This window comes from Rhizopus microsporus (genome assembly GCF_002708625.1).
Source record: "Rhizopus microsporus ATCC 52813 unplaced genomic scaffold scaffold_25, whole genome shotgun sequence".
Classification (NCBI taxonomy): Eukaryota; Fungi; Mucoromycota; class Mucoromycetes; order Mucorales; family Rhizopodaceae; genus Rhizopus; species Rhizopus microsporus.
The window spans coordinates 232,307-247,358 of record NW_019671940.1 but is presented as its reverse complement, the minus strand read 5'-3'; the positions used below and the strand labels follow the sequence as shown (position 1 = coordinate 247,358).

Genomic DNA, 15,052 nt, shown 5'->3' with positions numbered 1-15,052 from the left:
TACTGAGCAGGTTAAATACAAAATGAGAAAGGGGGATGAATTACAAATAATTTTAAGCATGCTTGACGTTTTTGACAGCAGCAGCAACACTCTTAACTACACGATCAAGGGCAAGGTCAGTTTCTTCCTTGGTAATAGTAAGAGGGGGAATGAGACGAAGGGTTTCGTAAATAGAAGTGGTTAAAAGGATGGTATCATGTTTCAAGGCTTCATTTGCAACACTGCTTGCAAAGCCATAGGGTACGCCCATGAATTCAATACCGATCATGAGACCTTTACCTCGAATATCGCATGTAACGCCCTCGGGTAAAAGTGCTGGGATTTTCTCTCTTAAGCCCTTGAAAAATTGTTCAGATCTATTCATTTTATAAACCATATCAGTAACATGAAGCTATTTTTTTTTCTTTTTTCTTTACCTTGCATTACAGTTATCCAAAAGTTTTTCCTGTTCAAACACTTGAAGAGTAGCCTTGGCAGCAGCACAGGCAATAGCGTTACCAGAGTAAGTACCACCCATGGATCCGGGGGGCTGTTGGTCCATCAATTCCTTACGAGAGACAATAGCTGAGAGTGGGTATCCAGAAGCAATGCCCTTGGCCATCACCATGATATCTGGAACAATACCAAAATGCTCAACAGCAAACATCTTGCCAGTACGACCAAAACCAGATTGAACTTCATCACAAATCAACAAAATATCATACTTGTCGCAGATTTTTCGAAGACCCTTCATGAAGTCTACGAGGCAAACGGGCTTAATAAGTTCCCATCATCAACTTTCCTTTTTTATACTTACTGTCGGGAGGTACGACATAGCCACCCTCACCTTGGATGGGTTCAATCAAGATGGCAGCCGTATCTTTAGGATCAGAGCGTTGCTTTAACACCAGTTCGAGCTGGTGAAGGGCCTCTTCACCGCACCATTCTGGAGTGAATTTCTTGGGATCGGCCTTATGAGCAGCCCATTGTTGGAAGTAAGGGAAGGGAGCAACATGAACACCAGGCATGAGGGGACCAAAACCTGCGCCATACACGGTCTTGGAAGTTGTTAGGGCCATAGTACCAAATGTACGGCCATGGTATGATCCTTGAAAGACGATGATGTTTTGTCTTTTGGTCGCATGACGCGCGAGCTTGATAGCAGCTTCAACAGCTTCAGAACCAGAGTTCCAAAAGAAAAAAGTGTCTAGCTTAGATGATGGCATCTTGGGTAATAAACCTTCGATAAGATCAAGCATTGGCTTTTGAAAAAAGATGTTGACTTGACCATGAGAGAGGTTAGCAGCTTGCTCTTGAACAGCTTTGACGACAGTAGGATGACAGTGACCTAGTAGATATAAGTAAAAATAATTTAATTTGCTTTTTTTTTTTTTTTTCTCCAAACTTTACCAGTGTTTGTCACGCCAATACCAGTAGAGAGGTCAAGATATTTCTTGCCATCAACAGCATAAACATATGATCCTTTGGCCTTTTCGATAACGAGCTCGGTAGATCTACCGATTCCTTTGGCTATATGCTTCTTACCGAACTGAGCAAGCTTTGAAATGGTGGACATGATGAATAGGGAAAAGGTTACGGGAAAAAGAAAAATATGTCAGAATTAGGTATTTATACACTTTACTGCAAGGCTTTTATTTTACCCAATCAGGACAAGGGAACATCCCACTGATATCCAAGCATTTGTCAGCTACAGCCAATCATTTCAGATCGGCTTCTATAAAAAGCATCTGCTTATCATTAGTTTTATTTGTTCTTCTTCTCAAACAGGTGTCGTGCGAACAATTCGACTGTTGACAAAGCGAAGTCAAGAAATGTGGTACAGGCTCCAAGAGCCGCGCTTTTATTTTCCTTTTATATTAATATAATATATAACACTAAAGATATCTGTGATTCCCTTTTCCCTTTATACCTTCAAATAGGCGTGTATTATATGGAATTCAATTTTTTTTTTTGGGAGGGATTGTAATTAAGTAAGCTTAGCCAAAGTGACCTAGTTGGCGAAACAGAGACGGAGGATGTGGTTATAGACCTTCGGGCCGCGCTTTTATTGTCATAATTATATAAAAAAATAATTTTTCTACATTCTAAGTCCCTTATACCTGAAAAGCCGCGCATTGTGGTGTAACAAAATGTCAAATGGATTATCTCAAGAAGAAATCAACGTTTCAAGATGGAGGGCGTTCCAGCACTGAGGGAATTGATAGAAGAGAACGACTACATATGCAAGATAGACCTGAAGGATGCGTATGTGGTAGTGCCATTCACAACGAGTCCCGGAAATATCTTTCTTTCAAGCACCAAGGTGTTGTATACAGATATCAGCCTCTGGCATTTGGATTGAGTGTAGCCCAAGAGTATTTTCAAAGCTAATGCGATTTGCAATGGAAGCCATCCGAGCCAAGGGTATTCGAGTAGTATATTACCTGGACGATGTCTGTTTGTTAGCAAAATCGAAGGAAGAGATGAATACCAATGTGCAAGTGGTGCTCAACCATTTGACGCAACTAGGGTTTATCATCAACTACAAGAAGAACGACTTGGAACCCAAGCAATCGCATGATTTCCTCGGATTCACATTCAACAGCAACAAGATGGAAATTCGTGTGTCACCAAAGATTTCCAAACTAGTGAGCCGAGTTCGTCAACTGAAAGATGTGACAAGGAAATTCTCGTGCAGATGGATAGCGAGCTTATTAGGGAAGATCACAGCTATGATACCGGTAATGGGGGAAGCACTACTCAAAGTACGGTTTCTACAGAGAGATCTGGCCTGATCATCGAAAATTCAAGAATAAAACTGGGAGAAGAACTGTGAGATATCGACACAAGCATGAAACGAGTTGAATTGGTGGATAGAGAAGGCAACATTAAAGAACGGTCTGCCCATACGGTCAACACAAAACGACAAGGAGCCGAAAGTGGAGATATATGTGGACGCCTCAGACACAGGCTGGGGAGTAGCATCAAACCAAATACGAACAAACGGATTCTGGTCCCAGGAAGAAAGAGAAACTTTAATCAATGCAAGGGAGTTGAAGGTAGTTCTGTTTACGATTCAAATGCACGCAAGAAGAAACCAAGGCGAGCTATTTCATATTTACGCCGACAATATGACCGCTCTAAAGCATACAAAGAAGTCGGGCGGGACAGCATCAGCCTTGTTACAGTCATTGACGTTGGACATACAGCAGCTTATAATAGAGAACCATCTTCAGGTAAGGTACTTTCACGTGCCAGGGGTACAAAGCATAGAAGTGGACAATTTAAATAGACGACAGAAGCCTCTTTACGAAAGGACTCTGCCGAGACGCTTTTTCAAAATGCTTCAACAGAGATGGAAGATGGACCTGGATGCCTTTGCGTCAAAGGAAAACACCCGCCTATCACGTTACTGGAATCGAATGCCCGACCCGTCTGCCCAGGCTATCGACGCCTTCAAACAGAGGTGGCCTCGGAAGGGCCTCTACTTGCACCCTCCATGGAAGTTGGCTCCACAGGTATTGAGGAAACTACAAGAAGACAAGGTGAAGACTGTGGTAATGGTGATCCCAGCTTGGCAGACACAGTTCTGGTGGCCATTGATGCTTCGCCAATGCTTAGAAGGCCCGATCAAAATGCCAATCAACAAGACTTGGTGTTTAACCGCTTGGAGATTATCAGGGCACATCTACAGAAAAAGGCAAGGATGTCAGGTAGCGTAAGTGAGTTTCCATCACATTCGAACAAGATCAGTACGCACAACAACTATGATATTCAATGGAAAAAATGGGCAGAATGATGTGTAAGACAAGTACCAAGAATAGATCCTACCGCATACAATCCTGGCATAGTAGTAGAGTACCTAGTTCAGAACAAACAGTTTTCATATCAGCATCTCAACGGTATTAGATCAGCAATAGCATCTGTATTTCAAGTATTACATTCCGACAAACCATCCTTAACATCTCATGAAAGGATTCTACAGTTTTTCCAGGCAAAAAGGAGAATCGACCCAAAGTTCCCAAACTATACGAAGGAGGTGTACAGTCTGACACCTATAATCGACATGATAAGGTCTTGGGGACCAACGAAAGGTCTTAGACTAAAGAGATTACAAGAAAAGACAGTTTTACTTTTAGCTATGGTGACCATGTGGCGACCAAGATCTGACCTAGGCAGATTACAATATGAGGGTGTCCAATTTGAGATGGACAATGAGCAGAAAATAGCTGGTGTCACGCTGTTAGCCAAGAACTCCAAGAAAATCACTCCAAAACAATCTAAGTTCTGAGTCATTGACGAGGAAATCGTTTGCCCGGTAAAGACTCTTTGGTATTTTGTTGAATGCACTAAGGACAAAAGAATTCATCTAAGGATTTGAATTTTAATTATTTGAACTATTCACTCACATAAGTTATAGGCTGATGGAAATATAACGATAAATGAGACGGCCGAGAGAGATATCAAGAAACAAAAGGTAAACTAATAGTAAACAACATTCTTTATCTGTTACAAACTTATTACTTTTTATTAGACCAACCATAAGGGCAAGGGAGAGACTGAAGAGGCTGATTTCAAGCAAAAATAGGTGGATTTCTTGGCTGATGCTGAACAAAATAAAAACTTCCACCATTACAGGTAAAAAATATAGGAATTGATTTAAAAACTTATTTAATAAACTTGACTGTAGCCCCGAGAAAAACGGTGTGGCCCTTTTGGGTGCAAAGCTATCGCCACGCCTGTTGTATTCAGCTTTAGTGTTATTGAAAAAAGGCTATTAAGTCGATGACTTGCGAATTAGATTCTTTATTAAGAAGAGCAGAATATTATTATATTGAGTGAGGGTTTACTTGAGTAGAGAATCTATGACTGCTATTTATATTATTGTCGTCACTGACATTATTTATGCATATATTAATATTGTTATACTAGTAGCTACTATAGTTGTTATTATAAGTTATTCTTATCAGATGCGATAGAGGAATGTAAAGTAGAATGTATGCTCTACTGTAAGATTATACTCGAGTTATTATAGTGATTATCTCATTAAACACGCCACCACCCGAACGCAGACAAAGAGATATACCGTCATTTGAAGAAGCAATTAAAACCATCCGAAGCAAGTGACATTTGGATGGAAGCGAAGAATTATATCGGTGATATAGTTGCTGCAGTAAATATATTTGATGTTCAAATCTTCAAGTTCAGTTTCAAGCAACCAATATGTTATTATTTATTATTCTTAGACTAATGTTGATGAGTTTGAAGAGAATATTGAAACCAAGACATTTGTAGAAGATAAAAAGAAAATATGCCGATGTATCAATGATATTTGTAAAATCATGTATGTATAATATTATTAGAATCATTCCAATAATAAGCTAATTTTTTATTTGGATTAGGGCCAAGATTTACTTAAAAAGACCTTCAATATCACTATCAGAATCTGTATATAATACCAACATGATCTTTCCTTGTTTCGAAGCAATGCTTGCCATGATAAAGAAAAATGAACATGCACCATATTTCATCCCTGGTGAAAGTGAGCTTGCTGCAATGGCAGTACAGTTAAAGAAAATGGGATTTAAAGTAGACAAAAGAAAAATATACAAGGCCGATGAAATCATACGCTTAGCAGAACTCAGAGATCTAGAAGTCCTTGTTTTAGAAACAGCAGGTGCTTTTGGTCATGATGACCATGCCAAAACATCCTTTGACAACTCAAAGGGCATGTTTGCCTTGCTAGCGATGCTGAAAACTGTAGCCGACCACTACAAATATGCGTCTGTTGAAGAGTTTAGAAAACTCAAACTCTATTTCGTGCAGCCAAGTGGTAGGCAATAGTACAAACAACCTTTTATTTATTTGTGCTAATCATATTAATTGGTCACTACTAGACAAACATATCCGACTGTGGTCCATGCAATACACAGAGCATGGGATATATAACTTTGTCCGGGAGAAGAAAATCTTGGTGGGAGAAGAATTTGAAGAAAGGAGAGAGTACATCACTTCATTATTCAATTTTTTCTTGACCTTGAAGGTATATTCCTGATTCTAAACGATTGAGAAGAAAAATAATAGCAAGTCTAATTTAATTATTTAGAGCTATCTCGAAGAGACAATGAAGACTATTGCTGTTTTGAAAAGCCAGCATGAGGAAAAGGAGAGGTGTAATGACAGCGAAAACAATAGCCAAGAGGTTCTTCTATCAGACATAATATGCCCAAGGATTTTCAAGTTGGGTTATACAGTCTTTCCGGAAAGTAAATTCGTTGTCACCAAGAATATTTTTGTAGTATCAGCCTTGACATCCATGGAGATACTGTATTTCCAAATTGAGATGTCGTATTGAAACCGTTGTAATGTTATCAGAGTAATAACAAATACAAAAAGAATATGGCTCATTATCTCATTTGACAGTAATATTAACAGGTGGGCTGTCTTGGAGTTCACAGTCTATTTCTAAAAATAAGACATTGATTTTGATTGGCTGTGACATTACTTGTTGGAAGCACTGTATATGCTACATTTAAGCTAATATTTACTTCAGTTTAAACTATATATGGATCTCTCTATAGAGCATATAAGCCTGGTTTAATCAATGACATGCACATTCTCACTCTTTTTAACATCTTTCATGTACCTGGCTGTAAAGATATCAGCAGTATGAACCACGGATTTCGTGTTCATCTTGCTTATTATCATAAATAACCAGGACAGACGTGCTCCTGGCGAAGAGCACATGAAAGTATTCATGTTATTTTGGAAACATTTTAGATATAATTGAGTGAAAAAGGCATTATTATTTGTACTGAATCATGCTCCTACTGGTACGTTTTATGATATTGCCAAGTATAACATATTTCGAGGGTAACTGCCTCACTTTCTTCTCTTTATACTCTCTTATGCTCAATTTGATTGAGCAACTCAAGAGCAAAAAATCGACTGTAACCTTATTTTAGAATAAAGAACATCAATGACCGGAATCAGCCAAAGCATTTAATAACCCCTAGTGAAGTAAACTTTCCCGACTCACTGCATATTCTGATTGACCATTTGCGTAAAGTAGCTTGTCAAAGGCTTTTCTGTTACTGCACAAACAAAAGAATAAGTTGATGAATAGCATTACACATCAGAGACTTATTGACAGCTATTTTAAAGTATATGTTGTTGCTATAGTAATATCAGCATTTTAGTTGTTTTTATGTATTGTAATCAAAAACGAGAACAGTGAAATGCGCAACTCTATTATACTCGAATAGTGTAATAGCTTATCTCATTATTAATAACTGCTTTAGATTAGCTCAATTCATTTAATCTTTGTAATAGATACAGTCTAATATTTTATCGACACATATGTATTTCAGGAGTAGATGGCCATGGGACATAAATATCCAACGAAACTAAAAGCACATTGAGTGTAACCTTGACGACAGTCATTTGTTCATTAGCAAGACGTCAAAGTTGAAACAAAGAACTTTTGCTGACACTCTCGGCTCTATTTCTTAGAAATGAACAGGTTGACATTTATTGTAATGAATATGAAATTCTATGAGAAATGGGTTTTCAGACAAAGTAAGGCCACACTAGGCTAGTATCACAATACTCCCTTTCAAAGCCCAGGACTTGCCTCCTTTACTCATGAATTAAGAAATAATGGGATGTTAAATACTTTACAAAAGTTTCAAATTGGCTCAAACTACATTGTTTTGTACGCTTTTACTGCATCTACGGTCTCCCTTTATTAGAAGTCTTGCCAATCAGTTTCAAGCGACATCCAAATCCAAGTTTATTTTGTTTTTGAGTTCTAACCAATCATCATGAACATATGAAAAATCGAGAATTACCATAAAAAAAGGCAAAATCGTTTAAGTATGATGACAATCAATGGCGATGACACTCCGATTTCGGAGAGACACACTGTGTGTCTATGTATATTATAATTCAATGAGGATGCGAAATCTTTGGAATAATTTAAGTCACAATCTAATATAGTATGCTTCATGTGAGTGGGTCCCTGAACAATTTAGCTGACAAGTAAAAATTGTGTCAGGTGTTACCTAGAAACAAAATACAATCTGTCAACTAAACTGCTTAGACAAGTTTCTATTTCTATTTTATGTAATTGCTCATGTTTTGCCAAGTTAAAATAAATAACCAACTATACAAACACACATCATATGTACATAGTTTATTGACACACATATTGACGTCATAACTAACAACGATATTGGGACCATCAGTTGCATTTACCTATTTGGGCTGAGCATTTGACAACCTCTTTAAGGATATGGATGTGATTTATAAGAAGCAAAAGAATGTTAATTTATTAAAGCTAGTAGTTAATTATTATAGGTTGATAGACATATAATTAAGCTATTTTATTAATTAGCACTATTACATGACTTATCGCTTGGGCCATTCATTTGTTAAAACAAAGCGCACTAAAAGGGATCGCCGTCTGGACCGGTCCCAGTAGCCTGTTTCAGATAGGCCAATTCTTGGCTCGTGCCCAGAACCATTCCGGCTCCGATGATTGACACCTTTTGTCATGGCTTCTCTTCTCAAAAAAGTATAAAAGCACAGCCTTTCTATTTCTTTCTTTTCTTTTCCCTTTTTTATTATTTATATAAAAATGGATATTCACAGCTTACTTAACCATTCATCAGAACAAGACAATGGAAAGAAACATAAAAGAGAAAATAAACCTTATGCTTGTTCATGGAAGGACTGTGCCAAGTTATTCCGTCGCAGATCTGATCTTGCAAGACACTTACGGATACATACCGGCGAACGACCCTATTCATGCTCATGGAGTGGATGTCCAAAACGATTCATACAACGATCCGCCCTGACTGTTCATTACAGAACACATACAGGTGAACGACCTCATATTTGTGGATACGAAAATTGTGATAAATCGTTTGGAGATGTGAGTGGCAATCTATTATATATCACTAGCAACTAATCAACAGACTATAGTCCTCTTCTCTAGCTAGGCATCGCAGAACGCATACGGGTAGTCGCCCCTATATATGCAAAATATGCGGCAAGAGTTTTACACGTAAATCCACACAAACTCGACATGAGGATTATACCCATGGCATATCTAGACTTTCTTCCCCTACTAGTTCGGGATCAGACCTAGAAGATGAATGTAAAAGCTTACCCAATCTGGATACACCTTATAAATGGGGCACTTTTATGATATGGCCAACTAGATCTACATTGGATCATCCTAAAGGAACTAACGAACACCTGTACACACAACCGTTCTTTCTTTCATCTCATCCCTCAGCATCTGTTATTTAATACCCCCTTCAATAATTAGAAATTTTGTATTGTATATAAACCATACCTTAAAAAAAACACCATAGCAATAAATCTTCATCTGAAAGTGAACCATGTAGTGGCGTTTTTTATACATAAATGATAAGTATCTATGCATACCTTGGTGTTATTACATAATAATAATAAAAGGGGAGCCATGCATTGTACGAGCATAAATAAAGGGTAGATATCATTGAATTTTCATATGAATTGATACAAAACATTCCTTGTTTTCAAAACTAAAATTCGTTCTTTAGTAAAATGAGAGTATCCTTGTATTTAAATGTTTAATGCTTGTGTCTTTTTTAATGTATTTTGATTAAGAAAAGGAAATGGTATTTATATGAATAGGAAATGAACAAAGAGGTGGAGATAAAAAAAAAAGCTTTAAATATAAAGATGTTATGTTATGCATTTAGCGAATACTCTTGCTTCTTCTTAGTTGTATCTCCTTCTTTTCTGTTAAGCGTGCACTTTCTGACGCAAGTGGTGCCTTTCCATTTGATTCAAAGATTCTCCAGAACTTCAAGTTTTCATCTGCCGCTGCTGTTGCAAGAACTTGTCCATCAGGACTCAAGGCAGAGTGTAAAATTCTAGTTTCGTGTGCGGGAATATCTATAATCTTGTTAAGAGTTGGGTATCCCCAAACTGTCACTTGATTATGTGGCAATCCATGTGTAGACACAATTTCTTTATAATGCTGGGACCAGTGAAGTGAAGTGACTTGAGAGCCAGCATGAATCGTGTTTAGGCGGGCGCATGTGGTTGTATTCCAAAAGTGAATCTTTTTATCATCACGACCACCACCCGTAGCTAGGATACTTCGGTTCCATGGACACCAGGCTAGAGCCTAATCATAGAGTTAGAGAGGAGAATCAAATTAAGAATTACCCTATATACCTTGACAGCGCTGACATGGGTACGTTTAGTGTATTTTGGTGTCGTTGTTCTGGCATCCCAGATGTTCACAGTGTTGTCATTACCACCACTGGCAAGCAATTCACCATCCCATCGCCATTTGAGACCGCAAACTTCATCAGCGTGACCATAAAGTTCTCTGACAACGTGTTTTGCCAGTCGGACGTCATGACTAAAGATACTGCCATCACGAGCTCCAGATGAGATGATATGCTTGTCCCAAGAAAGAACGCCCACTCGGCAGTCTTGACCTTTCATTGAACGCAGCTTTTTGTTGGCTTGCACATCCCAAATTTGGGTATCTCCTTTGGTTGTGCCTACTGCAAGGTAGGTGCCGTCTGCAGAATAGGATAGTGAAGCGACGGGGTCATCATAATCGTAATTAAGAGCTTGGATCGTGCCATTATCAGCACTCCAAAGATAGACGGACTTGCCAAGGCCAACGGCAACTACGTTGTGACAAGACCAATCGAGAACATTGAGGTAATAGTCATCGGCCATGTAGGGCGCGTCTAGAATCTTTTCTGGAGAAGTAATGATATGTCTCTTTACTGAAGATGAAGTGCTAGTATTGAGGGTGGGTTGTGTATTTTTGGTGATATCGACTTTAGCAGTAGGTGGTGGGGCGGGGCCGTAGCGTAAGATACGTTTATCGGGATATATACCACAAGCATTTGCTACTTGTTCTTGGTAACTTTTTGACCCGACAATGTCAAAATAACTTGTCGGTTGTGTCTTGCTCATAAGCACTTGGGCAGAGTGCATATCTGCAATCCCTGGAGTAAGACGATCATACTATATACAGAAAAAAAGTATGTTTAGAGTCACTGATACGTATTTATAAATAAATATCTGTATGTATGCACACAGACATACAACTTACAACTTCTTTTGTATCAATTCGTTTTTGTTTTGGAGCAATAGGCGTATTTAACCAATGTTCGTTTGCTGTATCCAAAGAAGAGATGGCTGAGTATGAACGCTTTAAGCTAGGAGGTTGGAAGGCCTGGCTAGATGAACTGGATGAGCCTGCAGAATGAGAAGTTTTAGAGCGCATAAGGAAATCTGTAAGAGTTCGAGGGTTCTGAGACTTTGTAGATTTGGATGAAGACGAGGGTTGTGTTGTTTGCTTATTATTGTCTTTGGTCTTTTGGTTAGGGTTAGGACCAGTAAGTGGCATTTTCGTAATGGGCTTTTCGTCTAATAGAGTCTTTTTGGATGCTGAAGGAGAGGAGTAAGTGGGAGCGGACGAACACGATCTACTCAAGACGGGCCGACCAGCTGACACATCTTGTTTTCTTTCTGTGCCTTCGTTACTGGGCTCTGGTGTGTTTGATGACATTGCAACAAACTAAAAACAAGAAAGAAGGAAAAAAAAAAAAGGAAAGAGTAAAGCTGACCTTGATAATGCGGTTACAAAAGAACAAAAAAATTTGTGTGAGGGGACTGTGACAGGCTTCGTAACCGGAAACTGAAATTGTACCTGCTGATAACTACTTTATAGAGCTCAAACGTGCCTTTAGATTCTAAGAGAGAGAGTAAGAGAGAAGAGGGGTATGAATAGATTGTACATATAATTCAAGGGTATTTAAGTTTTAGTCAGCTTATCGTTTGAACCTTAATTTCAGTGGTGTTTTCTCGCGTTATTTTTTGTACAAGTTACGCGCGTGTTTTGGATCTATGTGAAGGCGTGCTATGTTTGGGTATCAACAATAAGGTTAGGTGTATATTTTAGATACAATTAATTTCAATGGCACACAAAGGTATGTTTACCATCTCTTGAGTGTGTCTATTACTTTCTATAAAGCTTATCCTGAATACAGGCTGACGCGTGTCGCGCGACTTTAGGCACTATTTACTTTTCATAAAAAATTGCCATGGCTTAATTTAGTTAGAATCCATTGGTATGGGAATAAGAGTGTAGATCTAATTTGCATAACTCAAATAAAGCATAAATCAAAAGGTATGATTGCTACTGCTAGTTCCTATTGCGGTCATAACCGTTCATTTCTAAATATGCCCTTGCATATATTGCTTAACCCTTGGCAAATAAGCAACTTTAGCACAATGCATCTCTTTTCATACATTTTTACTTGATTGAATTGAATACATTCACCTTTGATTTTAGAACAATCAGCTGCAGAAGGGAAGCATAGTCAAAGAACTAAAAGAACATGATTTAATTTTTTTTTTCAGGCACATATTCTTGATTGTGAAGAGATAAGCATTTACTAAATATAGCAGCATGTGCTTTTTTATTTCTTTGAAGGGGGAAAATCTATATCATTTGGTTGCCTAGTGACATTCATGTGTCAAACATTCTATCCAGTACTTCTCGAAGAATCCTTTAATATGCGCCGAAGAATCTCTCTATGCTTTTAGCGTTCTTTTAAACATGCTATTGTCACTTCTGCCTGCTTTTGGAATAGATTTCTTTGTGGTTTGAATGATGATCAACTAACGTTCAATTTACACACAAATAACTACTGTATTACGGTCATATGAGCTTAATGGTCATATAAACAAGTATTCTTGAAGAAATTAGCCTCTTGATGCGAGTCATTAAAAAATAAGAGGCGCTTCATGTTTAACCAATACTGAGAAAAAAAGTCCGTTTAAGATGAAAAGTATGCTCTGTGCTGTTTGTAATAAAGAAGCCTCTTTTTCCCTGGCACAACCTATCAGTCTCACAGCTTATTGTCTGAATTTAAAGCAATTTTTCAAAAAAGAAATGTCAAGTTGTCTATTCTTTTTTTTTTTTTTTTTGATGCAGTGGGTAGAAAACGTTACAGCCGAGATCGGAGGCTTTAGAGGCCTAATAAAAGACATTGTGAACAAGATCAGTGCAAATAAAATAGATCCATGCTCAGCATTACCGAGATCTAAAGGTGTTATTCTTCATGGCAAACCGGGTGTAGGAAAAACAGCACTGGCAATCTCTATTTCAAGTAATGAGGATCCATAAATAACAATAATGTAAAACTCATGTCAAATTAGAGCATTCGGGTCAACCTTATTACATGTTGAATAGCTCAGATATTTTCTCTACAGGTTTGACTTTGGTCTTTCTTGTCTTTTATGCTAAACTACCTGCTTTTAGAGGAAGGAGCGAGTGAAATGAAGCTTGTGCAGCTCTTTGAGAAAGTAGAGCAGCATGAGGCAGCTATACTTATTATAGATGAAATTGATATCATCTCTGGAAGAGCATCAACAAGGAAAAGCAAGCTTGATATCCGTATATTCTCTGTCCTTTTGCATCTAATAGATCAGCTAGGAAAGAATGGATTTATTATAGGTAAATAAAAAGACATACATTTAATAATTGCTTATGCAAACTGTGCGAATAGGGACAACCAGTAGATTACACGCCATTGATCCTGTGTTTACAAGATCTGGAAGGCTTGACATGGTAGTAGAAATAGCAACCAAATTACCTCAACAAAGATATGAAATATTACAAATCATAACGAAATGTAACATCTATCAACAGACTAGACCGCTTTGAAACTGACAACTTCTTATAGCCTTACCATTTGAATCTGCTGATGAACAGAATACGATATTAAGAGAAATTTCAAAAGTGACGCATGGATTTACTCCCAGTGACTTACAAAGTGTTTGCTCTCAAGTTATCTTTCAATTAATCAGACAGCAAACAGAACAAAAGGATCAAACAGCCAAATTACATCATTTTATGCAGGCATTGACTGTTATAAGGCCATCTAGTTTAAATGAATTTGGATCAAGAGTACCACTTGTTACCTTCTCTGATCTTTATGGCTTGAACGATGTCATACAAGAGCTTAAAGCATGTGTCATCGAACCCTTCCATCACCCAGAAAGGTATATACAACTTGGCATTATGCCACCCAAGGGTATCTTACTACATGGACCTACTGGCGTGGGCAAAACAATGTTATGTTCAGCATTAGCCTCAGAAGCTGGAGTTAATTTTATGCTTGTTGAAAGCTCGCAAATACGGTCAAAGATAGTAGGAGAATCAGAAAAGGCTGTTGCTAAACTATTTGCCCAAGCAAGAGCAAACTCACCTTGTATACTCTTTATCGATCAGGTATACATTCATACACACATACTCTCTTGGTTAACTAATACGCTCTTTCGTTCTCTCCTATAGATTGATATGCTACTGCCTAAAAGAGGCACCAGTCAGTCCACTGAAAACACCAGCGATCGTATTGTCACCAGTTTTTTAACAGGTAAGATATCAAAGTAATATGACAGCACATACTTATTTGTAAAAAGAAATGGACGGCCTATTAACAAAGACATTGGACAACAACAACGCACAGATTGATCTTCTTGTCATTGCAGGTGGGTTTACAATAAACTCAATAATCAATACACTCAATTAATTCTCCCTTAAAGCAACTAACCGCATTGAGACAATGGATCCAGCAGTACTCCGGCCTGGTAGATTTGATGAGCGTATCCATATACCCTTACCAGATAGCACTGTAACCAAAGAAACAAAATAGTCATTTAAAAAAGGCTGACTTTCTTTTTCTACAGCAACGTTTACAAATTATCAAAGGCATTAGCTCCAAAATGCCAATAAGCCTAAATGATCAAGAGATAAACGAGCTAGTCCAACAAACGGACAAATGGTCAGGTAAGAAAATAAATAAAGAGAAAGATATCAACGACTCATCAAAATAATGATAGGAGCACAACTAGACAACTTGTTTAGAGAAGCAGCTATGGTAAGCTTGAGAGAGAATGTAAATAATACAGAGGTAAACATCACCCCCTATCCATATTGACAGCATATTAACAGCAAACTAAAACACAATAATTCAATAGA

The 15,052-nt window shown here is 37.9% G+C and overlaps 7 protein-coding genes across 7 annotated transcripts; 3 read left to right on the top strand and 4 right to left on the bottom strand.

Moving 5' to 3' along the window:
* Nucleotides 1-52: 52 nt before the first annotated feature.
* RHIMIDRAFT_208137 (uncharacterized protein) lies at nucleotides 53-1,555 on the bottom strand (the record flags this gene model as incomplete). Its single annotated transcript, XM_023607035.1, has 4 exons — nucleotides 53-356; nucleotides 417-738; nucleotides 797-1,327; nucleotides 1,390-1,555. 4 exons carry the CDS (start codon nucleotides 1,553-1,555, stop codon nucleotides 53-55), a joined length of 1,323 nt encoding a protein of 440 aa, XP_023462037.1.
* A 2,686-nt stretch (nucleotides 1,556-4,241) lies between these two features.
* On the bottom strand, nucleotides 4,242-4,656 carry RHIMIDRAFT_269850 (uncharacterized protein). Its single transcript, XM_023612156.1, has 2 exons — nucleotides 4,514-4,656; nucleotides 4,242-4,456 (listed from the first exon to the last, which is right to left on the bottom strand). The coding sequence occupies exons 1-2, from the start codon at nucleotides 4,610-4,612 to the stop codon at nucleotides 4,394-4,396; spliced, it is 162 nt and encodes a 53-aa protein (XP_023462036.1). The 5' UTR covers nucleotides 4,613-4,656; the 3' UTR covers nucleotides 4,242-4,393.
* Nucleotides 4,657-5,222: 566 nt separating this feature from the next.
* Nucleotides 5,223-6,221, top strand: RHIMIDRAFT_269848 (uncharacterized protein). The gene is made up of 3 exons (XM_023612155.1): nucleotides 5,223-5,323; nucleotides 5,382-5,812; nucleotides 5,877-6,221. Coding segments are annotated over exons 1-3 (591 nt in total). The 5' UTR covers nucleotides 5,223-5,321; the 3' UTR covers nucleotides 6,035-6,221.
* Nucleotides 6,222-8,578: 2,357 nt separating this feature from the next.
* Nucleotides 8,579-9,499, top strand: RHIMIDRAFT_269845 (uncharacterized protein). Its single transcript, XM_023612154.1, has 2 exons — nucleotides 8,579-8,914; nucleotides 8,965-9,499. Exons 1-2 carry the CDS (start codon nucleotides 8,618-8,620, stop codon nucleotides 9,292-9,294), a joined length of 627 nt encoding a protein of 208 aa, XP_023462034.1. The 5' UTR covers nucleotides 8,579-8,617; the 3' UTR covers nucleotides 9,295-9,499.
* Nucleotides 9,500-9,727: 228 nt separating this feature from the next.
* RHIMIDRAFT_208227 (WD40 repeat-like protein) lies at nucleotides 9,728-10,974 on the bottom strand (the record flags this gene model as incomplete). The annotated part of the gene is made up of 2 exons (XM_023607041.1): nucleotides 9,728-10,162; nucleotides 10,213-10,974. 2 exons carry the CDS (start codon nucleotides 10,972-10,974, stop codon nucleotides 9,728-9,730), a joined length of 1,197 nt encoding a protein of 398 aa, XP_023462033.1.
* Nucleotides 10,975-11,032: 58 nt separating this feature from the next.
* Nucleotides 11,033-11,634, bottom strand: RHIMIDRAFT_77848 (uncharacterized protein). Its single transcript, XM_023615680.1, has one exon. It carries the CDS (start codon nucleotides 11,570-11,572, stop codon nucleotides 11,069-11,071), a length of 504 nt encoding a protein of 167 aa, XP_023462032.1. The 5' UTR covers nucleotides 11,573-11,634; the 3' UTR covers nucleotides 11,033-11,068.
* Nucleotides 11,635-12,997: 1,363 nt separating this feature from the next.
* RHIMIDRAFT_241837 (AAA-domain-containing protein) lies at nucleotides 12,998-15,011 on the top strand (the record flags this gene model as incomplete). The annotated part of the gene is made up of 10 exons (XM_023609659.1): nucleotides 12,998-13,178; nucleotides 13,228-13,281; nucleotides 13,331-13,525; nucleotides 13,578-13,703; nucleotides 13,755-14,302; nucleotides 14,366-14,447; nucleotides 14,494-14,562; nucleotides 14,617-14,705; nucleotides 14,761-14,860; nucleotides 14,914-15,011. 10 exons carry the CDS (start codon nucleotides 12,998-13,000, stop codon nucleotides 15,009-15,011), a joined length of 1,542 nt encoding a protein of 513 aa, XP_023462031.1.
* Between the last annotated feature and the right edge of the window lie 41 nt (nucleotides 15,012-15,052).

Excerpts from the sequence above, each read along its gene's own strand:
- RHIMIDRAFT_269850 (XM_023612156.1), bottom strand. The coding sequence starts at position 4,612 with ATGGTGGAAGTTTTTATTTTGTTCAGCATCAGCCAAGAAATCCACCTA. Across the intron at positions 4,457-4,513 it reads CCCTTGCCCTTATGGTTGGT|CTTTTGTTTCTTGATATCTC; the intron begins CTAATAAAAAGT and ends CTATTAGTTTAC.
- RHIMIDRAFT_269848 (XM_023612155.1), top strand. Across the intron at positions 5,813-5,876 it reads CTATTTCGTGCAGCCAAGTG|ACAAACATATCCGACTGTGG; the intron begins GTAGGCAATAGT and ends GGTCACTACTAG.
- RHIMIDRAFT_269845 (XM_023612154.1), top strand. The coding sequence starts at position 8,618 with ATGGATATTCACAGCTTACTTAACCATTCATCAGAACAAGACAATGGA. Across the intron at positions 8,915-8,964 it reads GTGATAAATCGTTTGGAGAT|TCCTCTTCTCTAGCTAGGCA; the intron begins GTGAGTGGCAAT and ends AACAGACTATAG.
- RHIMIDRAFT_77848 (XM_023615680.1), bottom strand. The coding sequence starts at position 11,572 with ATGTCATCAAACACACCAGAGCCCAGTAACGAAGGCACAGAAAGAAAA.